This window comes from Rhinoraja longicauda, chromosome 23, assembly GCF_053455715.1.
Source record: "Rhinoraja longicauda isolate Sanriku21f chromosome 23, sRhiLon1.1, whole genome shotgun sequence".
NCBI classification, from domain to species: domain Eukaryota; kingdom Metazoa; phylum Chordata; class Chondrichthyes; order Rajiformes; family Arhynchobatidae; genus Rhinoraja; species Rhinoraja longicauda.
Window position 1 is genome coordinate 35,381,343 of NC_135975.1, and position 26,925 is coordinate 35,408,267.

The window sequence follows — 26,925 nt, forward strand, 5'->3', positions numbered from 1 at the left end:
CAGGTCAGGCAGCATCTCTGGAGAAAAGGAAGAGGTGACGTTTCAGGTCAAGTTGGAAGAAGGGTCTCGACCCGAAACGTCACCCTTTCCTTATCTCCAGAGATGCCGCCTGAGCCGCTGAGTTTCTCCAGCACTTGAACCATGCGGGACAATCCGCGCCTGAGCCAAGGACGTGGAACGTACCTCACCACCGAGCGCACTAGATCGTGGACCTTCTCCAGAGGTGTTGTGGTCTTGAGGGGGCGTAAAAACTCAATGCCTTGACAAGCAGCCAGGAGTTCTATGCTGAGCACTGAATAAAACAGAAGCACTCAGTCTTAAATGACCCGCTTTAGATACACTGAATCAACATGGAGAATAACAGGCAAAAGCGATACATGACGCACGGTGGCACAGCGGTAGAGTTGCTGCCTTACAGCGAATGCAGCGCCGGAGACCCGGGTTCCATCCTGACTACGGGCGCCGTCTGTACGGAGTTTGTACGTTCTCCCCGTGACCTGCGTGGGTTTTCTCCAGGATCTTCGGTTTCCTCCCACACTCCAAAGACGTACAGATTTGGTGTGGTAAATTGGCTTGGTAAATGTAAAGATTGTCCCTAGCGTGTGTAGGATAGTGTTAATGTGCGGGGATCGTGTTTGAATCTGTGTGTGTGCGTGTGTGAATCTTGTACATTTGAGCTCCGCTCAGGCAGAGCGCCTGAATTTTGTTGTAGGCACCACTACAGTGACAACATAGAAATTCTATTCTATTCTACAGAGCGATACAGCGTGGAAACATGCCCTTCAGCTCAACTTGCCCACACCGGCCAACATGTCACATCTACACGAGTCCCGCCTGCCTGCGTTTGGCCCATATCCCTCCACACCTGTCCTCTCCATGTACCTGAAGCACAGACTTGGCAAATTATGCACAGATTTGCCAAGATCTCATTGAACAGCAGAACAATCTTGAGATACCTCTCTCCCTATAATACTGACAATGCTCCTCATTTGATGTTACTTCCACATTTTGAATTTGTACTTCCACTTCTCAAGGTGTGTTGAGAATTAGTGTTTAGTCTAATTCCAGTGGTCAAGTGGCCAGGGTAGCAGGTGCACTCCTTACTCTTTGGAGACAATGCCAATGAATCTCTTATAACCATCTGGGCAAGCAGAAGGACTCCTGGTCTATCTTCAGTGCCATGAATTAGTTTTAGTATTAGAGAGCCAGCACGGAAACAAGCCCTTCGGCCCACCGAGTCTGCACTGACCAGCGATCCCTGCACATTAACACGACCCTGCACACACTAGGGACAATTTATAAATACGCCAAGCCAATTAACCTACAAAACCTGTACATCGTTGGAGTATGGGAGGAAACCGCAAATATCGGAGAATACCCAGGCAGGTCACGGGGAGAACGTACAAACTCCGTACAGACAGCACCCGTAGTCAGGATCGACCCCGGGTCTCTGGCGTTGTAAGGCAGCAGCTCTGCCGCTACCTCAGTTGCCATCGGGTTCCGAGTTGTTCCTGGTAACTATCAGAGTCTGACCTTGTTCGACGTGCTCGATGACCCTGAGTGCTTTCCTGGCAGCCCATCCGCCCATGGACACGTGGTCCTCTGTGGCAGCACTGGTGGACAGCGAGTCCACTGATGACGGGTGGCACAGGACCTTGTTCTCAGACACTGGAGATCGAACACAAACACATTTCCAACATACTCAGACAACCAGAACAGCACTTTATATGACCATCATTGTGCAGCTTGCAGCCCAGCGGTATGAACATTGACTTCTCCAACGTTAGACTGGCAGTGCTGGGCTTGTTGTTGGTCAGACGGTGACTTACCCAGGGCAGCTGCTGAGCAGTGAGCGATCATGAAGCCGGAGTTGAGGCCACCCTCGTTGACCAGGAAGGCGGGCAGTTCACTCAGGGACGGGTTGCACAGCCTCTCGATGCGTCTCTCACTGATCGCAGCCAATTCATGGACAGCGATGGCCAGATAGTCAAGGGCCTGTGTAAGCACAAAACACATGGCCGGTCCTGGTTATCACCACACTGGTCAGAATAAAACACATGGCCAGTCCTGGTTATCACTGCACTGGTCAGAACACATGGCCAGTCCTGGTTATCACCGCACTGGTCAGAACACAAAGAGCTGGGGGGGGACAGTGGTTCAGGCAGCATCTTTTTAGACTTTAGACTTTTAGAGATACAATAATAATAATAATAATAATAATATGCCTTTATTGTCATTGTACGAACAGTACAACAAAATTAGAAGTGCTACAGCTGATAACAGTGCGACAGTGCAGATCTTTCAAAGACAATCGCACAGACATAGGAACCAACACAACAAAACCAGTATCAATAAAAAACCAATTAAAAAACCTAATAAATAATGAATGAGTTTTACACCTAAAATGCTAAAAATGTTGTTTTTTTAAAGTGCGACGAAAGTGAGATTAGTCAAGTCATGTGCTTCCATTCACTGTTCTTATGGCCCAGGGAAAGAAACTGTTTTAAAGTGGGTTTGTTCTGGCCCTTAGTCTCCTGTAGCGCCTCCCAGAGGGCAGGAGAGCAAACAGTTCATATCCTGGGTGAGTGCTGTCCTTGATTATATTTCTGGCCCTGTTTAGACAACGCGAGCTGGAGATGTCCTTCAGAGAAGGTAGTAGACAGCCGATAATTTTCTCTGCTGTCTTAATAACCTTCTGGAGGGCCTTCTGGTCTGCGTGGAAACAGGCCCTTCAGTCCACCGAGCCAGTTTCTTGTGCCTCTAGTGATGCCCTGTCAACATCCCACCTAAATCTGAGGCCCAGCCCAAACTGGAGGAACACCACCTCGCATTACGCTTGGACAGCTTACAATCCAGCGGTATGAATATTGACTTCTCCAACTTCAAGTAACCTTTGCTTTCCCTCTCTCTCCATCCCTCCCCCATCTTAGTTCTCTGACCAGCCTGACTATCCTCTAGATTAAGTTTTACTTTGTGTGCATACAGCACCTTCTAAATCTCTCGTTTCCCTCTCCCCTGATTCTCAGTCTGAAGAAGGATCTCGACCCAGAACGTTGCTCATTCCTTCTCTCCAGAGAAGCCGCCTGTCTCTACTTCCCCATTATTTCATGCCAATAATCCAGCTTCCAACAGCTCATCTCCTTCAGAAAGATTAGCAGGAATTTCTTTAACCAGAGGGCGGTGAATCTGTGGAATTCTTTGCCACAGACGGCTGTGGAGGCCAAGTCAGTGGATATTTTTAAGGCGGAGATTGATAGATTTTTGATTAGTACGGGTGTCAGGGGTTATGGGGAGAAGGCAGGAGATCGGGGTTCAGAGGAAGAGATAGATCAGCCATGATTGAATGGGGTAGTAGACTTGATGGGCCGAGTGGCCTAAGTCTACTCTGAGAACTTATGAACTTATCTCGTAACCTCTTACCTGTACTGTAAATATTTTAATGAAAAAGAATACTTACTTTTGCAGGATATTCTCCATGAAAGTTTCCACCAGAAATGGTCTCCCCTCGTTCTGCAAACACCATCTCAACTCTGAATTAAGGTCTGTGACCAGAGGTAGTGAAATCAACAGAGGTTAACAAACTACTAGGGCGGCACGGTAGCGCAGCGGTAGAGTTGCTGCTTTACAGCGAATGCAGCGCCGGAGACTCAGGTTCGATCCTGACTACAGGTGCTGCACTGTAAGGAGTTTGTACGTTCTCCCCGTGACCTGCGTGGGTTTACTCCGAGATCTTCGGTTTCCTCCCACACTCCAAAGACGTACAAGCATGTAGGTTAATTGGCTGGGTAAATGTAAAAAAAAAAAATAATAATAAAAAAAAAAATTGTCCCTAGTGGGTGTAGGATAGTGTTAATGTACGGGGATCACTGGGCGGCACGGACTTGGAGGGCCGAAAAGGCCTGTTTCCGGCTGTATATATATGATATGATGATATGATATGATGATACTTGGGTAGTTCTGGTCTGGACCAGAATTAAATTCTGATTTAATATTGACATAGGAACCTTCTCCCCATATCTCTTGATTCCGCTGGCCCTTAGAGCTCTATCTAACTCTCTTTTAAATTCATCCAGTGAATTGGCCTCCACTGCCTTCAGTGGCAGAGAATTCCACAAATTCACAACTCTCTGGGTGAAAAAGGTTTTTCTCACCTCAGTTTTAAATGTGTTGGGGAGAAGGCAGGAGAGTGGAGTTAGGGGAAATAGATCAGCCATCGTTGAATGGCGGAGTAGAGGTGATGGGCCGAGTGACCTGATTCTACTCCTATCACTGTATGTTTCTTTTTTTTTTCCTAATCAGATGTGCAGCACTTTGGTCAACGTGGGTTGTTTTTAAATGTGCTATACAAATAAAATGGACTTGACTTGACTTGACTTGACATATGACCTTGTGACTCCTTTACTTAGTTCAGTGGCCAGTTAAATAACTGTTGGAGTGGGTGAAAGCAAGTGCCGTGGTAGCCACTTCCATCCTTTATGTCATAGAAACATAGAAAATAGGTGCAGGAGGAGACCATTTGGCCCTTTGAGCCAGCACCACTATTCATTGTGATCATGGCTGATCATCCACAATCAGTAACCCTTTCAGTAAGCCTTCACCCAATATCCCTTGATTCCACTAGCCCCTAGAGCTCTATCTAACTCTCTTTTAAATTCATGCAGTGATTTGGCTTCCACTGCCCTCTGTGGCAGAGAATTCCACAGATTCACCACTCTTCACAACAGTGTCTGTGCGCACTCTGTCCAGTATGGGCCCTGTCTGCTGTACCTCTTGTGCGTTGCCATCACTGGGCCACTGGGAGGTGAGGGGTGCCCTGGTCTCAGGGAAAGCCGACAAAGGATACTGGATTATCCGTGGCGCTGTTGATTTCAGTCGCAATGATATTTTTGACAAAGGCAATGGTGTCGTTCACCACCCCATGTACCTGTGGGAGGCCACACGAGGGCATGAAACACAAGGTTAACTATCCCTCGCAAAATGTAAACGCACGCATTTAATGTGAGCATCAGGTTTCACAGAGTCCTGGAGTCACAGAGTGTGGAAACTGGCCATTCAGCACTACTTGCCCGCACCGACCAACATGTCCCTGATTGCCTGATTCCAACATTGATAGTAAATGACAACAATTTTAAGTGCAGCCTTTCATTCCCACTTTGTTTAAATATTTAGCCGGTCAAATATCACAGCTATGACAGTGCCGTTGATGGCTGTCAGACGCTGGGTGGACCTGGCGCTGGGCTTTGAGGGGTGTGAGAGAGGAACGGACGGAGTACATAGAAATAAATAGTTTCTGGGGTGGCACGGTGGTGCAGCGGTAGAGTTGCTGCCTCACAGCGCCAGAGACCCGGGTTCAATCCTGACTACGGGTGCTGTCTGTGCAGAGTTTGTACGTTCTCCCCGTGACCTGCGTGGGGTTTTCTCCGGGTGCTCCAGTTTCCTACCACACTCCTAAGACTTACAGGTTTGTTGGCTAACTTTGGTAAAAGTGTAAATTGTCGCTAGTGTGTGTAGGATCGTGCTAGTGTACAGGGTGATCGCTGGTCGGCACGGACTCGGTGGGCCAAACGGCCTGATTGCACCATGTATTTCTAAAGTCTAAAACATTTAACACCTCCTTAATCTAGAATTTCACTGTCCCGACTGAAATCTCCAAACGATGAAAAGTATTCATTTAATGGATTGATTGAAAGATACAGCTTCAGCTCACCAAGTCCTTGCCAACCATGGATCCCCCATTCATGCTACATCTATGTCATTCAACTTTCCCATCCACTGGAAACTGGAGCAACCCTGCGCGGTCACAGGGAGAACGTACAAACTCCACACAGACAGGGATGCGATTTTAAAATTGGCGTCAGGCAGCTCTATTTACAATGCAGATCCAGTCCTGCCACTTTTGCAGGCTGGAAGAGTCTGTGCTCCACATATATACTGTATGGAGTGTGTGAGGTTGCAGCCCCTGTTCCAATATCTAAAGGGGCTGCTCCTTGCCTTCTGGCTGCATTTCTCACCCACCACCCTCATCTTTGGACACCCTGTGCGTACGGGAGAGGGTGGGGCTGAAGATGTCCTGGTTGGGTTGCTCCTGGGCCTGGCCAAGCTGTCACGGCGCCAGGCGGAGAGGGCTCTCTCTGCCCGAGCCGGCTGCCTGCCCCTTCTCCAGGTTACGTCCGCGCCCGAGTGGGGTTAGAGAGGGACCGCGCGCTGTCCACGGGCACCCTGCGGGGTTTCCGGGACCGCTGGGCACCTCGACAAGTAGTGTAAGATAGTTGTTTAAGAGTGTAGCATTGAAGAATGTTTGTTTAGATAGTTTTGTACTATGGTGGTTGGTTTGTCTGGTATTGTTTTGTATTGTATATATTATGGCAATAATTTATTACATTCATTTGTGTTAAAAAAAAAAGAAAAAAAAGAACAGTGCAGCGTTTTGTCAACACCAGCCACATATAAAACAATGAAGATACAGCAGAAGCAAAGGAACGGCCCATCCCAGTTTCACAGGGGGGGTGTTTTTTCGTGGAGGCTGTACACCTTTTTTTTTATATATAACAAAAATTAATCTAATGAATTATTGCAATTATATATACAATACAAAAAAATACAAAACAAACCCAGCCTCCATAATACAAAATCATCCCGTTATCTAAACAAAATATTCTTATATACTATTCCAATATACTCATAACTAAATATTCTATTATACAACTATATTACAATCCTTTTGTTAATCAAAAATATTTATTCAAATATTAAAGTAATATCTGCAATACAATAAAACCCAAACAGCCTACCACCATAATACAAGACAAACAATAAACTATTATACAACTATCTTACACTCCTTGTCGAGGATGCATTCACCCCCCGCGGTGCCCAGCGGTCCCGGAAACCCCCCAGGGTGCCCGTGGACAGCGTGTAACCCTTCTCTAAACCCACCCGGGCACGGATGTAACCCGGAGAACGGGCAGGAAGCCGGCTCGGGCAGAGAGAGCCCTCCTCAGCCTGGCGCCGTGATTCACGGATGGCCAGCTTGGCCAGGCCCAGGAGCAACGTGGCTGTACAGACGAGACCTGTGCCCGTGCCCGCTGACAAATGGTGGGCAGTGCCTACCTGTGGGCAGCACCGCAGAGTGTAGGCGTCCTGCACCCGGTCACAGAACCGGTGGCTCTCTGTGAAGGAAAGCACAACGTTACGAGGAAGAAACGTGAAGAAGGGGAAGAGGGAGACCCTGAGGAGCCGCAGCCCCGAGACCGAGGGCTCGCCCACTAGGCTAGACTCACCCGCTAGGCCACATTCACCCGCTAGGCCACACACCCGCTAGGCCAGACTCACCCGCTAGGCCAGACTCACCCGCTAGGCCACATTCACCCGCTAAGCCACACACCCGCTAGGCCACATTCACCCGCTAGGCCACATTCACCCGCTAGGCCACACACCCGTTAGGCCACATTCACCCGCTAGGCCACAGACCCGTTAGGCCACACTCACCCGCTAGGCCACATTTACCCGCTAGGCCACACTCACCCGCTAGGCCACACTCACTCGCTAGGCCACACTCACCCGCTAGGCCACATTTACCCGCTAGGCCACACACCCGTTAGGCCACACTCACCCGCTAGGCCAGACTCACCCGTTAGGCCACACTCACCCGCTAGGCCACACTCACCCGCTAGGCCAGACTCACCCGCCGCCCGCTAGGCCACACTCACCCGCTAGGCCAGACTCACCCACTCACCCGCTAGGCCACACTCACTCGCTAGGCCACACTCACCCGCTAGGCCACATTTACCCGCTAGGCCACACACGCGTTAGGCCACACTCACCCGCTAGGCCAGACTCACCCGTTAGGCCACACTCACCCGCTAGGCCACACTCACCCGCTAGGCCAGACTCACCCGCCGCCCGCTAGGCCACACTCACCCGCTAGGCCAGACTCACCCGCCGCCCGCTAGGCCACACTCACCCGCTAGGCCACACTCACCCGCTAGGCCACACTCACCCGCTAGGCCAGACTCACCCGCTAGGCCAGACTCACCCGCTAGGCCACACTCACCCGCTAGGCCAGACTCACCCGCTAGGCCAGACTCACCTGCTAGGCCAGACTCACCCGCTAGGCCAGACTCACCCGTTAGGCCAGACTCACTCGCTAGGCCAGACACACCCGCTAGGCCAGACTCACCCGCTAGGCCAGACTCACCCGCTAGGCCAGACTTACCTGCTAGGCCAGACTCACCCGCCGCCTGCTAGGCCACACTCACCCGCTAGACCACATTCACTCGCTAGGCCACACTCACCGCTAGGCCAGACTCATCCGCTAGGCCAGACTCACCCGCTAGGCCACACTCACCCGCTAGGCCAGACTCACCCGCTAGGCCACACTCACCCGCTAGGCCAGACTCACCCGCTAGGCCACACTCACCCGAGAGGCCAGACACACCCGAGAAGAAAAAAGTATTTTATCAGGATGCATCACAGCTTGGTTTGGGAACAGCTCCATCCAAGACCGCAAGAAATTGCAGAGAATTGTGGACGGAGCCCAGACCATCACACAAACCAACCTCCCTTTCATTGACTCCATCTACACCTCATGCTGCCTCGGCAAGGCCAGCAGCATAATCAAGGACGAGTCGCACCCTGGCCACTCCCTCTTCTCCCCTCTCCCACCAGGCAAGAGGTACAGAAGTGTGAAAACGCACACCTCCAGATTCAGGGACAGTTTCTTCCCAGCTGTTATCAGGTAACTGAACCATCCCATCACAACCAGAGAGCAGTCCTGAACTACTATCCTGGTGACCCTCAAACTATCTTTGATTGCACTTTGCTGGCTTTACCTTACACTAAATGTTATTCCCTTACCATGTATCTGCACATTGTGGACAGCCCGATTGTAATCATGTATTGTCTTCCTGCTGACTGGTTAGCACGCAACAAAAGCTTTTCACTGTACCTCGGTACACGTGACAATAAACTGAACTAAACTAAAGTGAACTGAGCCCACCTGGAGACCCGGCTCACCCACCCAGAGTGGAAGGAATGTGAAGGGGCTGCTCCTCGAGTTTTGGCTGCACTTTAGCTGCAGGCTCCTGATCCTACGGTGGGGGGGGGTCGAGAGGAAGGGGAAGGGGGATCTCCCTGTCAGTTTGCTCCTGGGCCTGGCCAAGATGGCCACCCGTGGGTCCAGGCAGCGGGCAGTCGATGGTCACACCAGAGTCGGCTCCCTGCCCCTCTTCCGGGCCCAAGTCCGTGCCCGTGTGTCCCTGGAGTAGGGTTGCCAACTGTCCCGTATTAGCCGAGACATCCCATAATTTGGGTGGAATTGGTTTGCTCCGTACGGGACCACCCTCGTTCCGTATTGGGCCCGGGTGGTGCTGTAGGCCCAGACACCGTAGGCCCGGACGCCGTAGGCCAGGACACCGTAGGCCCGGACGCCGTAGGCCCCAACGCTGTAGGCCCCAACGCTGTAGGCCCCGACACTGTAGGCCCGGACGCTATAGGTCCCAACACTGTAGGCCCGGACGCTGTAGGTCCCGACAGTTTAGGTCCTGACACTCTAGGTTTCTGACATTTTAGCTCCGGACCGTGTAGGTTCGGAAGTACGGGCGCCGCCTAGCGGAGGTTGCGTAGCAACCCGACTGCCGGCCCGGGCGGCCACCATTGGTGGAGTGGGAGCACATGGCCGCGGGCTAGGTGAGGTCACGTGGGGCGCGGGGCAGTGACGTCACCTTGTCCCGTATTTGGGAGTGAGATAGTTGGCAACCCTACCCTGGAGAGGGGGCACGTGGTGTCCATGGGGACTCTGGAGGCCTTCCCTGAACGCAGGTCGCCGCGGTGGGTCAAGTGTATTGTAGATAAAGTTCACAACATTGAATCTGATAACTGTTTGATTGGTGATTGTAAGCTGTCTTGATTTTTGATTTCCGCGGTCTCGATTTTGTTATGACTCTGTATTTGTGTTTACTTGAATAAAGAAAGCTGTTTGCTAAAATAAGCGAGTGGGTGGAGTGGGCCGGGGGGGCGGAGGGGGAGGGAGGGAGGGAGGGAGGGAGGGAGGGAGGGAAGGAGGGAGGGAGGGAGGGCACGGCCTGGATGATGGAGTGGGCCGCTGGAGGCCCTGCAGGAGCCTGGGGCCCGGCTGGACCGGGCGCCGCTCCAAGAGGCCGAGCGCGTGGACCGCACGTGGCCTACAGCGGTGGAGCACACCACGGCTACGCTTGGCCAGGCCGGGACTGAACGTGATGACATGGCGGCAAACATGGCGGCGCCACCCTTAAATACAAAATGAATGTCACTGACGATAAAATACCCATTGACCCATCGAGGAATTGCAGCGAACCCCCTGGCAGTGGTGGTGACTGGCGGGAGGGGAGGGGAGGGGAGGGGAGGGGAGGGGAGGGGAGGGGAGGGGAGGGGAGGGAGGGAGGGAGGGAGGGAGGGAGGGAGGGAGGGCTGGCTGGCTTACCTGCTATCTCGGAGGGATGATGGTCGGAGCCCAGGAGTGAGCGGAATCGGAAAGCCACCTCCACCTGCCCAGGGTGCGGCCGCAGTTCATGAATGTCTAAACACGCAGGAGAAAGGAGTTTTAAGGGCGGCACGGTGGCGCAGCGGTAGAGTTGCTGCCTCGCAGCGCCAGAGACCCGGGTTCCATCCTGACCCACGCGCGCTGTCTGTACGGAGTTTGTACGTTCTCCCCATGACCTGCGTGGGTTTTCTCCGGGTGCTCTGGTTTCTTCCCACACTCCAAAGACATGCAGGTACGTAGGTTAATTGGCTTGGTATAATTGTAAATTGTCCCTAGTGTGTGTGGGATAGTGTTAGTGTGTGGGGATCGCTGGTCGGCATGGACTCGGTGGGCTGAAGGGCCTGTTTCCGCGCTGTGTCTCTGAACTAAACTGAACTAATAAATTGAACACCAGCAGTAACCATGAGGCAGTAATTATTCTAAGAAAGGCTGCACCATCTCGTTGTATCATGGTGATTAAAAGATTTATTTAGGCACATAGTTATGCAGGGAATGGAAGGACGGGTCATGTCTAGGCAGGTGAGATTAGTTTGGACAGTTTACAACTCTGCAGAGCATGAAGATTGACTTCTCTAACTTCAAGTAACCCTTGTATCCCCTCTCTCTCTGTTCCTCCCCCACCCTAGTCCCCTTGCTGATGTCACCGTTTGTATTCCTTCGTCATCACCTCATCCCCAGCCAACAATGGACCATTGTGGGCTCCACCTCCCCTGAGTCATCGATGCAGACTCTGCATTACTCTGCACCTTGCCACATCTCCACCTGATGATCACCTGTTTCTTCTCTCCTGAGATGCCGCCTGACCCGCTGAGTTACCCCAGCATTTTGTGTCCATCTTCTATGCTTTTCTATGATCTGTTGAAAGCCCGTCTTCACAGCCTGCCTCACCCTTCATAGACCCCAGGGTTGTGTTGCATTTACAAGACATACAGACGGTGTGAGGTCATTGAATCTGAGGCCCCTCATCCTCCCTTTGCTAACCTCGACAGCAAAGAGATCTGGGAAAAAGCAGGAACAGGGTAATGATTTTAGATGATCAGCCATGATCATATTGAATGGTTGTGCTGGCTCGAAGGGCTGAATGGTCTACTCCTGCTTCTATGTTTCAAAGCCATCTCTGCAGCAGAAGGGGACACAAATAGTTCCCCGACATCAGGGTTTACGTTGACATTATTTGTTTCACGCACTGTATCTTTACAATGGAAATGAAGAGGAATTTCTTTAGCCAGAGGGTGGTGAATCTGTGGAATTCATTGCCACAGACGGCTGTGGAGGCCAAGTCAATGGATATTTTTAAGCTGGAGACTGACAGACTCTTGATTAGTACGGGTGTCACGGGTTATGGGGAGAAGACAGGAGAATGGGGATGAGAATGAGAGATAGATCAGCCATGATTGAATGTCGGAGTAGACTCGATGGGCCGAATTCTGCTCCTACAACTTATTAACTTATGAACTGAGTCACTCAAAGGTTGACTGACGCACAGCTAACTAGATGTGAGAGACCCGTTTAGTTTAGTTTAGTTTTGTTTCGAGATAGAATGCGGAAACAGGCCCGTTGGCCCATCGAGTCCGTGCCGACCAGTGATCCACGCACACTACCACTATCCTACGCACACGAGGGACAATTTACAATTTTACTGAAGCCAATTAGCTTACAAACCTGTACGTCTTTGGGGTGTGGGAGGAAACCGGAGCACCCGGAGAAAACCCACCGAGGTCATAAGGTCATAAGTGATAGGAGTAGAATTAGGCCATTCAGCCCATCATGTCTACTCTGCCATTCAATCATGGCTGATCTATCTCTCCCTCCTAACCCCATTCTCCTGCCTTCTCCCCATAACCTCTGACACCCATACTAATCAAAAATCTATCTATCTCTGCCTTAAAAATATCCACTGACTCGGCCTCCACTGCCTTCTGTGGCAAATAATTCCACATTCACCGCCTTCCGACTAAATAAATTTCTCCTCATCCCCTTCCTAAAAGAACATCCTTTCATTCTCAGGCTATGACCTCTAGTCCTAGACTCTCCCACTAGTGGAAACATCCTCTCCACATCCACTCTATCCAAGCCTTTCACTATTCTGTACGTTTCAATGAGGTCCCCCCTCATTGTTCTAAACTCCAGTGAGTACAGGCCCAGTGCCGACAAACGCTCATCATATGTTAACCCACTCATTCCTGGGATAATTCTTGTAAACCTCCTCTGGACCCTCTCCAGAGCCAGCACATCCTTCCTCAGATACGGTGCCCAAAACTGCTGACAATATTCCAAATGCGGTCTGACCAGCGCCTTATAGAGCCTCAACATTACATCCCTGATGTTGTACACAAGCCCTCTTGAAATAAATGCACGTGCCATCTGTGGTATCGGGCAGGTTTACAAGAATGATTCCAGGAATGAGTGGGTTAGTTAGCATATGATCAGCGTTTGACAGCACTGGGCCTCTACTCGCTGGAATTTAGAAAGTTGAGGGGGGTCGTCATTGAAACTTACAGAATAATGAAAGGGACAGATAGAGTGGATGTGGAAAGGATGTTTCCAATGGTGGGAGAGTCTAGGACTGAGGTCATGGCCTCAGAATTAAAGGGCACTCTTTTAGAACGGAGGTGTAATTAATCTGTGGAACATTGCCACAGAGGGCTGTGGAGGCCAAGTCAGTGGATGTTTTTTAAGGCAGAGATAGACAAATTCTTGATTAGAACGGGTGCTAAGGGTTATGGGGAGAAGGCAGGAAAATGGGATTAAGAGGCAGAGATCAGCCATGATTGAATGGTGGAGTAGACTCGATGGGCCGAATGGCCTAATTCTACTCCTGTAACTTGTGAACTTGTGAAGGCAGGAGTCAGCCGGGCGTTGCTGCCAGACTGCACTGGCTGTGAAGGCTGGCCACAGAGGGTGGGCGGTGGGTGGGAGAGGAGCCTGGGGTTCTGCAGGACAGTCTGTGCTGGCCACTCACCGCTGTCGAAGGCTCTGGTGCTGCCCTTGAGAACCTCCAGCGTGAGTGCGGCGATGACGTCCGCCTGGCGGGCGATGGCCACGGCTCGCTCCACGGCCTCAGCGCCCAGAGACGTGATCATCTGTGTCCCGTTGATCAGCGACAGCCCCTGGGTGTGAAGGCAAAGCACGGTACGCCGTTAACGCTGCCGCCACCGTGACAACGCGGCCCAACTCAAACCCAGAGACATGGAGCAGCCAGTGAGCAGTGCCAGGACAAGGTGGAGGACATTCACCCATCCAGTCCATGCTGGCCCCTTGCGGAGCAGTAGACAGTCACAGTGGAAGGCCAGTGATGCTCCGAGCACCAGTGAAACGGGTGATGCAGAATAAATGACCAGCTATTGATGACAGCCCACCACTGGCCCCAGTGATGACCCACTGGCATTTTCCCCGCTGTTGTCCCACTGGCACGGGCCCCAGTGATGTCCCACTGGCACTGGTCCCACTGATGTCCCACTGGCACTGGCCCCAATGACGTCCCATTAGCACTGGCCCCAGTGTTGTCCCGCTGGCACTGGCCCCAGTGTTGTCCCGCTGGCACTGGCCCCAGTGTTGTCCCGCTGGCACTGGCCCCAGTGATGTCTCACTGGCACTGGCCCCAGTGTTGTCCCGCTGGCACTGGCCCCAGTGTTGTCCCGCTGGCACTGGCCCCAGTGTTGTCCCGCTGGCACTGGCCCCAGTGTTGTCCCGCTGGCACTGGCCCCAGTGATGTCTCACTGGCACTGGCCCCAGTGTTGAGACTCTAGACCCAGCACTGCCCCCAGTGTTACTGACCCACTGGCACTGCCCCCAGTGTTACTGACCCACTGGCACTGCCCCCAGTGTTACTGACCCACTGGCACTGCCCCCAGTGTTACTGACCCACTGGCACTCTGTGCACAACCATCTGTGGCAATGAATTCCACAGATTCACCACCCTCTGACTTACGAAATTCCTTAACATCTTTCCAAAGGAACGTCCTTTCATTCGGAGGCCCAGTGCCGTCAAACGCTCATCACAAGTTAACCCACTCATTCCTGGGATCATTCTCGTCAACCTCCCCTGGACCCTCCCTCTCCAGCACCAGCACATCCTCCCTCAGATATGGGGCCCAAAACTCCTCACGATTCCAAATGATTTGAATTATTGGGCGCCGCAGAAGCCCGGGTACCGACGAGAAGATTCTGACTTCACCGCCGAACGAGGTGACCAGTGCCGGGTCAACAGTCCAGTGAAAGACAGAGACATGATCCCAGAATGGCAGCTGGGCACAACGACCACACCGACACCCAGCACCAAGGTAAGCGTGCAGTGGGCAAACGCACAACCTCATACACCATCTTATGCTCAAGGACCACAAAGGTTGGTCGGTCGGCGGGACCAGGAGGAAGTTGGAGACATCAGACGCGAGGAGCAAAGGCCGGCAGGAGGGTGAACCGGAGTAAGGTCGGCTGCAGGAGGTAACCCCGGGCACAAAGACGGCGAGGAGAGGGGAGGGGAGGGGAAGGGAGGGGAGGGGAGGGGAGGGGAGAGGAGAGGAGAGGAGAGGAGAGGAGAGGAGAGGAGAGGAGAGGAGAGGAGAGGAGAGGAGAGGAGAGGAGAGGAGAGGAGAGGAGAGGAGAGGAGAGGAGAGGGGAGGGGAGGGGAGGGGAGGGGAGTGGAGGAGGGGGGAGGGTGGGGGAGGGAGGGGGATGGACTCTGGTTTGTGGGAACTGCCCCAGTACATCGAGTGGACTTTGGACTTTGAATAATGGCGCCAAATGGCACGTGTAATATATGCAAAAGGAATTTCACTGTACAGTTGCACATGTGACAAATAAAACACCATTGAACCACTGGACTATTAAAGACCAGCGCCCGGCTGCTCAAAACGTCCTCATGAAATCAGGCAAATCTGTAACTAACCTCTCGAGGGGCTGTAGTTGGGGAGTGAAATATGTTTTGGGTTTAGAGATACAGCGCAGAAACAGTCCCTTCAACCCACCAAGCCCATGCCAACCAGCGATCCCCGCACACTAACTAACACGGTCCTACACACACTAGGGACAAGTTACAATTTTACCAAAGCCAATTAGCCTACAAACCTGTACGTCTTTGGAGTGTGGGAGGAAACTGGAGCACCCGGAGAAAACCCACGCAGGTCACGGGGAGAAGGTACAGACCGTACAGACAGCGCCCGTAGTCAGGATCAAACCCGGGTCTCTGGCGCTGTAAGGCAGCAACTCTACCGCTGCGCCACCGTGCCGCAAAATGCTTGGAGTTAGTTGAGGAATAGAATAGGCTGGAGGGGAAGAATGTCCTCCTCTTCTGCAAACATTCAATCAGGAGAAAGAGTGAGAAAAGATGTGAAGGTGTCACCAGCTGTGAAGGTGATTCACAATCACCAATTATACAGGTGGGCAGCGGTAGAGTTGCTGCCTTACAGCGCCGGAGACCCGGGTTCCATCCCGACTACGGGTGCTGTCTCCACGGAGTTTGGACGTTCTCCCCGTGACCTGCATGGGTTTCTTCAAGATCTTCGGTTTCCTCTCACACTCCAAGGACGTACAGGTTTGTAAGTTAATTGGCTTGGTCAGATTGTAAATTGTCCCTAGTGTGTGTGAGATAGTGTTAATGTGTGGGGATCGCTGGTCAGTGTGGACTCAGTGGGCCAAAGGTCACGTTTCCGCACTGTCTCTAAACAAAACAAAACTAGTTTTGCAGTTAAAACAACCCCGACTGATGCCAGTCACTGCCAGGCAGCGTTTGAAGAGTGACCCTGCGTGCAGTAGAAGGTACACACTGTCGTTTAGTCAATGGTTTACAGCGGCAGCCTTCACCTGCACACAGTATTTGCACAGCCCACAGGTCAACCTCACTGAAGATAGAAGGACCAGTGCCAGCTGGGAGTGTCTGGGGTATGTTGGCCACTACGGGGCTGTCTGTCAGCTGAAGAATCATAGTCTGACAGTGTGGAAACAGGCCCTTCAGCCCAACTTGCCCACACCAGCCAACATACCCCATCTACACTAGTCACAGAGTGATACAGCTTGGAAACAGGCCCTTCAGCCCAACTTGCCCACACTGGCCAACTTGCCCCATCTACACTAGTCATTGAGTGATACAGCGTGGAAAGAGGCCCTTCAGCCCAACTTGCCCACACCGGCCAACTTGTTCCGTCTACACTTGTCCCACCTGCCTGCGTTTGGCCCATCTACCTCTAAACCTGTCCTACCCATAAAAAATGATAAACATGTTTTAAATACAAAGGGCAAGTGGAGCAGCGGTAGAGTTGCTGCCTTACAGCGCCAGGTTCCATCCTGACTGCAGGCGTTGTCTGTACGGAGTTTGTACGCTCTCCCCGTGACCTGCGTGGGTTTTCTCCGGGTGCTCCAGTCTTTGGAGTGTGGGAGGAAACCAAAGTTCTCGGAGAAAACCCACATAGATCACGAGGAGAACGGACAAACCCCGTAAAGACAGCACCCGTAGTCAGGATGGAACCCGGGTCTCTGGCGCTGTGAGGCAGCAACTCTGCCGCTGCGCCACCGTGCTGCTCCTCAAAATTGTGGCAAGCCACCAGGGTAAAGTGCACTGTCGACATACACAGCCATCGCCGGCAACTGCAAGAGGCAACGTCACTACAATGCCCTTCCCATACCATGCTGTAATTCTCAGTCAGTACAGATGAGAAGCATTTCATTAACTCCTTGCCTACATCCACGGTGACGCAGCGGTAGAACTACTGCCTTACAGCGCCAGAGACCCGGGTTCCATCCTGACTACGGGCGCTGTCTGTGCGGAGTTTGTACGTTCTTCCCGTGTCCTGCGTAGTTTTTTTTAGAGCTCTTCAGTTTCCTCCCACACGTTCCAAAGACCTATTGGTTTGTAGGTTAATTGGCTTGGTATAAAAATGTACAAGTGTCCCTAGTGGGTGTCGGGCAGTGTTCATGTGCGTGGACTGGTGGTCGGTGCGGACTCGGTGGGCTGAAGGGCTTGTTTCCGTTCTGTATCTCTAAACTAAACTAAAACAAAACCCTCTGGCTCCACACTGAGATTCTAATGGGCTCTCCCCTTTTCCCTGGTACCTCATGACCTACATTTTAATACAAAGTGTTGTGTTATCTTCCTCCACCTTGCCTTCAGCGCCCTTTCAGGTCCCCTATTTACCCTCCACATTATTTTTTTAGGGACCCTCTTTGCACTTGTCGGGCCTCTCCTGGTTTCGATTTTCAATCTCGGCCATATTCCTTGACATTCAACCTTCCTTCTGCATGCTGGCTTAACACTTCACCCCCATGAGAACATAACATCATCAAATCATAGAGCCCTACAGCTAGGGGTGCCAACTATCTCACTCCAAAATAAGGGACAAGGTGACGTCACCGCTCCCGCTCCACGTGACCTCACCCAGCCAGCGGCCACGTGCTCCCACTCTACCAATGGCGGCCGCCCGGGCCGGGAGGCGGGTTGCTGAGCAACCTCCGTTAGGCGGTGCCCGGGCCTCTAGACCTACACTGTCCGGGCCTACAATGTCCGGGCCTGCAGTGTCCGGGCCTGCAGTGTCCGGGCCTCCAGTGTCCGGGCCTCCAGTGTCCGGGCCTACAGTGTCCGGGCCTACAGTGTCCGGGCCTACAGTGTCCGGGCCTACAGTGTCCGGGCCTGCCTACAACACAGATATGGGCCCTTCAGCCAACCTTGTCCAGGCCAACCAATTTGGTATATTGTGCTGGTTCTATTTGCCTGCATTCATCCTGTAGCCCTCTAAACCTTTCTGATTCACAGAACAAAGAAAGAACTTGTGCGAGAGAACAGTTGGGAACAAAGGGGACTGCAAATGGAATACTTTGTGTTAAAATAGATTACTTGGTGAGGCGCCCTTTATGTGGCGACTCTTTGCATACCCTGGGTATGTAAAACAAAGAATATCAGTGTCTTCTCGCAATTGACAATAAAATATCATTCATTCATTCGTTCCAAATGTCTGACAAAAATCAGAATTGTATTCACTTCTACAGCTTCTTATGGCAGCTCATTCCAGATATGGATTAACCTCTGAGTGAAAATCTTGCCCTTGAGATCACTCTTAAAATTCTCCCCACTCACCTAAACTGTACGCCCTCTTATTTTAGAATTCTCTACCCTGGGAAAGTAGTCTGGGAGAGGGTCCTGAACCCTCGCTTAGTTTTAAAGGACTTCATTGGTCACCTGTGAACTTCACTACAAGTAAGTATTTCCAGTTCACTTTTGTCAGGTCCTGTCTCATCAGCGCAAGGTGGCGCAGAGGTAGATTTGTTGCCTTACAGCGCCAGAGACCCGGGTTCAATCCTGACCATGGGTGCTGTCTGTTCAGTTTGTACGATCTCCCCGTGACCTGCGTGGGTTTTCTCCGGGTGCTCCGGTTTCCTCCCACACTCCAAAGACATGCAGGTTTGTAGGTTAATTGGCTTCATAAAATTGTGAATTGTCCTGAGTGCTTGTGGGGTAGTGTTAGTGTTGGGATCGCTGGTCGGCGCAGACTCGGTGGGCCAAAGGGCCTGTTTCCGTGCTGTATCTCTAAACTAAAGTACACATTGAAATCAGTCTTCACTCAATTCAGACCCTTCTTTTCCAGTGCACCATGTCCGTTATGTTCACCACCTCTGAAATGTTCTCACACTGTCACTCCCATTCCCTACGTTGAGGTCCATATATGCCTCAGGCTTTAGAGACACAGTGCCCACCTAGTCCATGATGACCAGAGATCGCCCCTTACACTAGCACTGTCCTGCACACAAGGGTCCATCTATAATTTTACCCAAGCCAATTAACCTACAAACCTGTGTGCCTTTGGAGTGCGGGAGGAAACCGGAGCATTCGGGGAAAACCCACGCATGTCATAGAGAGAACGTGCAAACCCCACGCAGGCAGCACTGGTAGTCAGGATGGAACCCGGGTGTCTGGCACTGGAAGGCAGCAACTCTATCACCCCGCCACCGTGCCGCACTAAATGTCTGGTCTGCTCCTGCCAATCTGCTCTCCCAGGTACTTTAACAATCCTACCTCCTCTGGACCCTGTGCACTAAACCAATCCCGGCTCATACACAACATGTGTGATTTGTGTGCATACGTCTGCTTCTCCATCTGCTGCTGTCTGTTGGGAGGCTGCAGTACACTCCCAGTGAAGCAATCTCCTCCTCTTCGTATCTAAGATCCACCATTTTGTAAGCATTTTCTACAGATGGCCTCCCGTCAGTACTACAGTGATGGTCTCCTTTATCATCCTTGTAGTGCCAGCTCCTATTCTATACTCCTTTCTATCACACTTGAGGATTCTACATCTGCAATATTGAGCTATCAGCCCTTCCCTTCATTTGACCATGCCACGGTAAAAGCAATGATATTATATATTCCTGAGTGTTAATCAATGGTATGATATTTTCCTGTGCACTTATTAATGATACAATATATTCCTGTGTGATAATCAATGATGCGCACTATATTTAGTTAAGTTTAGTTCAGTTTCGTTTTGAGATACAGCAGGGAAACAGACCATTCGGCCCACCGAGCCCGTGCCTACCAGCGATCCCTGCACACTAACACTATCCTATTGGGACAATTTACAATTATACCAAGCCAATTAACTCACAAACCTGTTCGTCTTTGGAGTGTGGGAGGAAACCGGAGCACTGGGGAAAGTCCACTTGGTCACGGGGAGAACGTGCAAACTCCGTACAGACAGCACCCATAGTCTAGATCGAATCGGGGTTCCTTGTGCTGTAAGGCAGCAACTCTACCACTGCATCACCATGCCGCCCACAACATTTCTTCCTGCGCGCTAATCAATTATATAATATATAATATCGACGACTGCATTGGCTCTACCTCCGCTACATCGACGACTGCATTGGTGCTACCTCTTGCACCCATGCAGAACTCACTGACTTTATACACTTCACCTCCAATTTCCATCCTGCCCTTAAATATACCTGGACTATCTCTGACATCTCCCTCCCGTTTCTGGACCTCACTATCTCCATCACAGGAGAAAAACTAGTGACGGACATTTATTACAAGCCCACCGACTCGCACAGCTATCTGGACTACACTTCTTCCCACCCGGTCCCCTGCAAAAAGTCTATCCCCTACTCCCAATTCCTCCGTCTACGCCGCATCTGCGCCCGGGATGAGGTGTTTCAGACTAGGGCTTCCGAGACGTCCTCGTTTTTCAGAAAACGGGGCTTCCCCTCCTCCATTATAGATGAGCCTCTCACTAGGGTCTCTTCTACATCCCGCAGCTCCGCTCTTGCTCCCCATCCCCCCACTCGCAACAAGGACAGGATCCCCCTCGTTCTCATCTTCCACCCCACCAGCCAGCGGATCCAACATATCATCCACCAACATTTCCGTCACCTACAACAGGACCCCACCACTGGCCATATCTTCCCATCCCCTCCTCTCTCTGCGTTCCGCAGAGACCGTTCCCTCCGCAACTCCCTGGTCCACTCGTCCCTTCCTACCCAAACCACCCTAACCCCGGGCACTTTCCCTTGCAACCGCACGAGATGCAACACCTGTCCCTTTACCTCCCCCCTCAACTCCATCAAAGGACCCAAACATTCTTTCCAGGTGAGACAGAGGTTCACCTGCACCTCCTCCAACCTCATCTATTGCATCCGCTGCTCTAGATGTCAACTTATCTATATCGGCGAAACCAAGCGCAGGCTCGGCGATCGCTTCGCTGAACACCTGCGCTCGGTCCGCATTAACGCAACTGATCTCCCGGTGGCCCAGCACTTTAACTCCCCCTCCCATTCCCAGTCTGACCTCTCTGTCATGGGCCTCCTCCAGTGCCATAGTGAGGCCCGCCGGAAATTGGAGGAGCAGCACCTCATATTTCGCCTGGGCAGTTTGCAGCCCGGTGGTATGAACGTCGACTTCTCCAACTTCAGATAGCTCCTCTGTCCCTCCCTTCCCCTCCTCCTTCCCAGAGCTCCCTCTATCTTCCTGTCTCCACCTATATCCTTCCTTTGTCCCACCCCCGACATCAGTCTGAAGAAGGGTCTCGACCCGAAACGTCACCCATTCCTTCTCTCCCGAGATGCTGCCTGACCTGCTGAGTTACTCCAGCATTTTGTGAATAATATAATATATCCTGTGTGCTAATCAATAATATAATATATTCCCGTGTGCTGATCAATGATATAAATACTCCTGTGTGCTAATCAATCATAATACAGTTCTGCGTGCTCGTCAGTAATTTATCCCTGTGTGCTAATCAATAATATAATGTATTACTGTGTATATAATATATCCCTGTGAGCTAACAAATATAATATATCCCTGTGTATATAATATATCCCTGTGTGCTAATCAATAATATAATATATCCCTATATAATATGTCCCTGTGTGCTAATCAATAATATATTCCTGTGTAGAAAAGAACCTGAAACATCACCCATTCCTTCTCTCCAGAGATGCTGCAGCATTTTGGGTTACTCCAGCATTTTGTGTCTACCTTATATTCCTGTGTGCTAATCAATGAACTAATATGTTCCTCTGTGCTACTCAATAATATATTCCTTTGTGCTAATCAATGAACTAATATGTTCCTCTGTGCTACTCAATAATATATTCTTTTGTGCTAATCAATGAACTAATATATTCCTCGGTGCTAATCAATGCTTTCTGTTCATTGACATTTCTAGTTGTACCTGTGTTCAATTAGGTGCCATCCTGCCTTGCGTTCCTCCCACATACCCGTGTCAAGTCTACATGCTCTGCCCACTGGACTGACTGGGTCTTCCTTCTATATTTGGCTGTTCCTCACCCCCTACCTAACGTCTACGCTGCGCCTGCCCTTGCAAAATTCATTTAGCTTTCCACAAATGCGCTCGCAAACCTATCCCTGCCCCCTGCTAGAATGATAGGTCGATTCTGGGTCAGTTGCATCACCCTCTGAGTGAAAATGTTGCCCCTCAGGTTCCTATGAAACCTTGGCTCTCTCACCTTAAACCTCTGCCCTCTGGTCTTTGATTCCTCTACTCTGGGTGAAAGCCTTAGTGCATTTACCCTGTCTATTCTCCTGATGATTTTATTCCCATTGAACGGCAGGCATGCTGACACTTCCGAGTTTCTGTTCAATTGCTCCACAGCTGGCTGGCATCCCAACTCCACAGCTGGCTGGCATCCCAACTCCACAGCTGGCTGGCATCCCAACTCCACAGCTGGCTGGCATCCCAACTCCACAGCTGGCTGGCATCCCAACTCCACAGCTGGCTGGCATCCCAACTCCACAGCTGGCTGGCATCCCAACTCCACAGCTGGCTGGCATCCCAACTCCGTTTTACCAATGTCCCATTGCCGGGGCCAGACTCGGGGAGGTATCAGGCGTTGCCGTGAAAACATGGCGTATCCGTACAGGTCCCTTCACTCTTCTACCATACTGCCAATCTCACCTCTAATATAATAACCCTCCCCCATATGCCTTGTGCCAAGTACTCTGCAAGTTTATTAACATCCTCCTCATTGCTGTGCACAAATTTAGAATTTCTGTGAAGTCCAGATCCTAAACCATGAATGTAAACGGCAGTGGTACCAGCGCTAAACCTCTACCTCCTAGTTTGGCATGATCCCAACAACTCTTACCAACTTCTACAGATGCGCCGTAGAAAGCATTTAATCGGGATGCATCACAGCTTGGTTTGGAAACAGTTCATTCCAAGACCACCAGAAATTGCAGAGAGCTGTGGACGCAGCCCAGACCATCACACAGACCAACCTCCCTTCCATCGACTCCATCTACACCTCACGCTGCCTCGGCAAGGCCAGCAGCATAATCAAGGACGAGTCGCACCCTGGCCACTCCCTCTTCTCCCCTCTCCCATTGGGCAAGAGGTACAGAAGTGTGAAAATGCACCCCTCCAGATTCAGGGACAGTTTCTTCCCAGCTGTTATCAGGCAACTGAACCATCCTAGCACAACCAGAGAGCAGTACTGAACTACTATCTACCTCATTGGAGACCCTCGGATAATCTTTGGTCAAACGTTACTGGAATTTATCATGCCGTAAACATTATTCACGTTATTCCCTTTATCATGTATCTGTACACTATGGATGGCTTGACTGTAATCATGTTTTAGAGTCATAGAGTCATCTCGCATGGAAACAGGCCCTTCAGCCCAACTCGCCCACACCAGCCCACATGTCCCAGCTACACTAGTCCCACCTGCCCATGCTTGACCCATATCCCTCCAAATCAGTCCTATCCATGCACCTGTCTAATAGTTTCTTAAACGTTGAGATAGTCCCTGCCTTAACTAGGTCCTCTGGCAGCTCGTTCCATACACCCACCACCCTTTGTTAAAAAGCTACGCCTCAGATTCCTATTAAATCTTTTCCCCTTCATCTTAAACCTATGTCCTCTTGTCCTCGATTCCCCTACTCTGGGCAAGAGACTCTGCATCTACCCGATCTATTCCTCTCATGTTTTTATATGTTTCTATAAGATCACCCCTCATCCTCCCTCTCTCCAAGGAATAGAGTCCCGGCCTACTCAATCTCTCCCTATAGCTCACACCCTCTGGTCCTGGCAACATTCTCATAAATCTTCTCTGTACCCTTTCCAGCTTGACAACATTTTCCCTCTAACATGGTCACTATCTGCAAAACCACCCACTTTTGTATAATCTGCAAACTTGCTAATCTTGCCCTGTATGTTCTCATCCAAATCATTGATATAGATGACAAACAGTAACAGGCCCAGCACTGAATCATGAGGTACTAGTCACAGGCCTCCAGTCCGAGAAGCAACCTTCCACACTCACCCTCTGCTTCCTTCCATGGAGCCAATTTTCTATCCATTCAGCTATCTCTCCTTGGATCCCATGCGATCTAACCTTCCAGAACAGCCCACCATGCAGAACCTTGCCTTGTATACATCTACAGCTCTGCCCTCATCAACCTTTTTGGTCACATCTTCAAAGAACTAAATCAGATTAGTAAGACATGACCTCCCACATACAAAACCATGCCGACTGTCCCTAATCAGCCCTTGCCCATCCAACTGCATGTGTTGCCTTTGCAGTGGTTATCACGCAACAAAAGCTTTCCACTTCCTTGGTCCACGTGACAATAAACTAAACTGAGACATCAGCTCACATCTTCTTCCACTGTGAAAAGTTGGATACCTTTCCCTCTCTCTGCCTTCAGTGCAGACACCACACAGCCATCCTTTCTGCCCCTTGTCTCATGACTCCAATTTAGTTTAGTTTAATTTAGAGATACAGCGTGGAAAGAGGCTCTTCGGCCCCCGAGTCCGCACCGACCAACGATCCACGCACACTTACACCATCCTACACTGGGGACAATTTTACATTTAAACCAAGTCAATTAGCCATTAAACCTGTACGTCTTTGGAGTGTGGGAGGAAAGCCACGCAGGTCACGGGGAGAACGTACAAACTCCGTACAGACAGCACCCGCAGTCGGGATCGAACCAGGGTCTCCGGCGCTGTAAGGCAGCAACTCTACCGCTGCGCCACCGTGCCGACCTAAATTCTCTGGCCTTATTCATTTGTCCATTGTAAGTTAATGGCGGGTCTGTTGAAAATCTGGTTCAATAATGTTTACATCACCACTGACTGCACTTTGTAACCTTCGCACAAAAAAGGTTGGTTAAGCAAGATTTTCCATTTGGAGATCAATGCTGACATTTTATTTTTTACTTCTAATCTCTGGGTGTTCATCTGTCCTCACCCTTTCATACAGATTCCAATCATTTGCCAACCATCTGTGTTAGTATGACTAGTGCCTAATTCCCTGAACATTTTATACACTCATTCTTAAACATTGGTGTCACAAAAGTCACCTCCCAGTCCTGAGGTCCTGCATTCTTGCAAATGAATTATTAAACAATGTGTTGTAATGCCCTTTCCATCATCTGTCTAGCCACAGTCAATCTGAACCAAGAGTCTTATCCTCCGAATTTCATTAATTTATCTAATATATCTGCTGACCTTGTAGAGATATAGAAAATCGTGAGGGGCAGGGATAATGTGGATGGGTAGATTCTTTTCCCTTGTGGAGGGGAGTTCAACGCATAGGTTTAGGGTGGAGGGAAGAGATATAAAAGGGTACTGAGCGGCAATTTTTTTCACATAGTATGTGGAACAAACTACGGGGTGAAATGTGTGGGAAGGAACTGCAGGTGCTGGTTTACACTGAAGATACTGCAGACACAAAATGCTGGAGTAACTCAGCAGTTCAGGCAGCATCTCTGGAGGAAAGGAACAGATGATGTTTCGGGTCGAGTCCATTCTTCAGACTACTCTCGGTCTTGACCCAAAATGTCACCTATTCCTGTTCTCCAGAGATGCTGCCTGACCCGCGGAGTTACTCTTCCACTGATGATGTAGACCTCTATTACTCTCTACATTTTTCACTTCAAAGCCACTCATTTCATTTCTCACCCACTGTCCAATGTGCAGTCCCCCTGCCCTGCCCTGTCTTGGCATCAACGAGCAGGGGTAGAGTTGCTGCCTTACAGTGACAGAGGCCCAGGTTCCATCCCGACCAGGGGTGCTGTCTGTACGGAGTTTGTACGTTCTCCCCGTGACCGCCTGGGTTTTCTCCGGGTGCTCCGGTTTCATCCCGCACTCCAAAGACGTGCAGGTTTCTTGGTTAATTGGCTTCGGTAAAATTGCCAGAGTACGGCAATCACTAGTCGGCATCGACTCGGTGGATGGAAGGGCCTGTTTCACACTGTATGACTCTGACTCTAAGACGCAGTGCCAGTTATGCATGGGTCATGGGAACACTTTTGCCACGAAGGTAGACGACCACGTGTCTACATCTCACAGGAAATTCAAGCACGGAGTTCATGCTGGAGTCCTAACAGTGAGGGTGAACTGCACTTTCAGACATGCCATCTACTGGACGAGACCTTAAACTGAGGTCACATCTTCCCGTGTAGAGTCATGGAGTGATACAGTGTGGAAACAGGCCCTTCAGCCCAACTTGCCCACACAAACCAACATGTCCCAGCTACACTAGTCCCACCTGCCTGTGTATGGCCCATATCCCTCCAAACCTGTCCTATCCATGTACCTGTCCAACTGTTCCTTAAACATTGCAATAATCCCAGCCTCAACAACCTCCTCTGGCAGCTTGTTCCATACACCCACCACCCTTTGTGTGAAAAAGTTAACCCTCAGATTCCTATTAAATCTTTTCCCCTTCAGCTGAAAGCTATGTCCTCTGGTCCTCGATTCACCTACTCTGTGTAGGACACTCTGTGCATCTCCCCGATCTATTCCTCTCATGAGTTTATACATCCCTATCAGATCACCCCCTCATCCTCCTGTGCGCCAAGGAATCGAGTCCCGGCCTACTCAACCTCTCCCTATAGTTCAGACCCTCTAGCCCAGGCAACATCCTCATAAATCTCTGAACCCTTTCCAACTTGA

General features: G+C 50.7%; 1 protein-coding gene across 2 annotated transcripts in view; it reads right to left on the reverse strand.

Moving 5' to 3' along the window:
• Window positions 1-26,925, reverse strand: part of LOC144605017 (histidine ammonia-lyase) — a 61,905-nt gene that overhangs the window by 4,748 nt on the left and 30,232 nt on the right. For both annotated transcript variants that reach the window (XM_078420051.1, XM_078420052.1), the window contains 8 exons: window positions 13,482-13,629; window positions 10,460-10,555; window positions 7,111-7,169; window positions 4,844-4,924; window positions 3,458-3,523; window positions 1,830-1,995; window positions 1,534-1,668; window positions 184-292 (listed from right to left, as the gene is read on the reverse strand). In XM_078420051.1, the coding sequence (XP_078276177.1) occupies window positions 184-292; window positions 1,534-1,668; window positions 1,830-1,995; window positions 3,458-3,523; window positions 4,844-4,924; window positions 7,111-7,169; window positions 10,460-10,555; window positions 13,482-13,629 (860 nt within the window). The remainder of the gene's footprint in view (window positions 1-183; window positions 293-1,533; window positions 1,669-1,829; window positions 1,996-3,457; window positions 3,524-4,843; window positions 4,925-7,110; window positions 7,170-10,459; window positions 10,556-13,481; window positions 13,630-26,925) is intronic.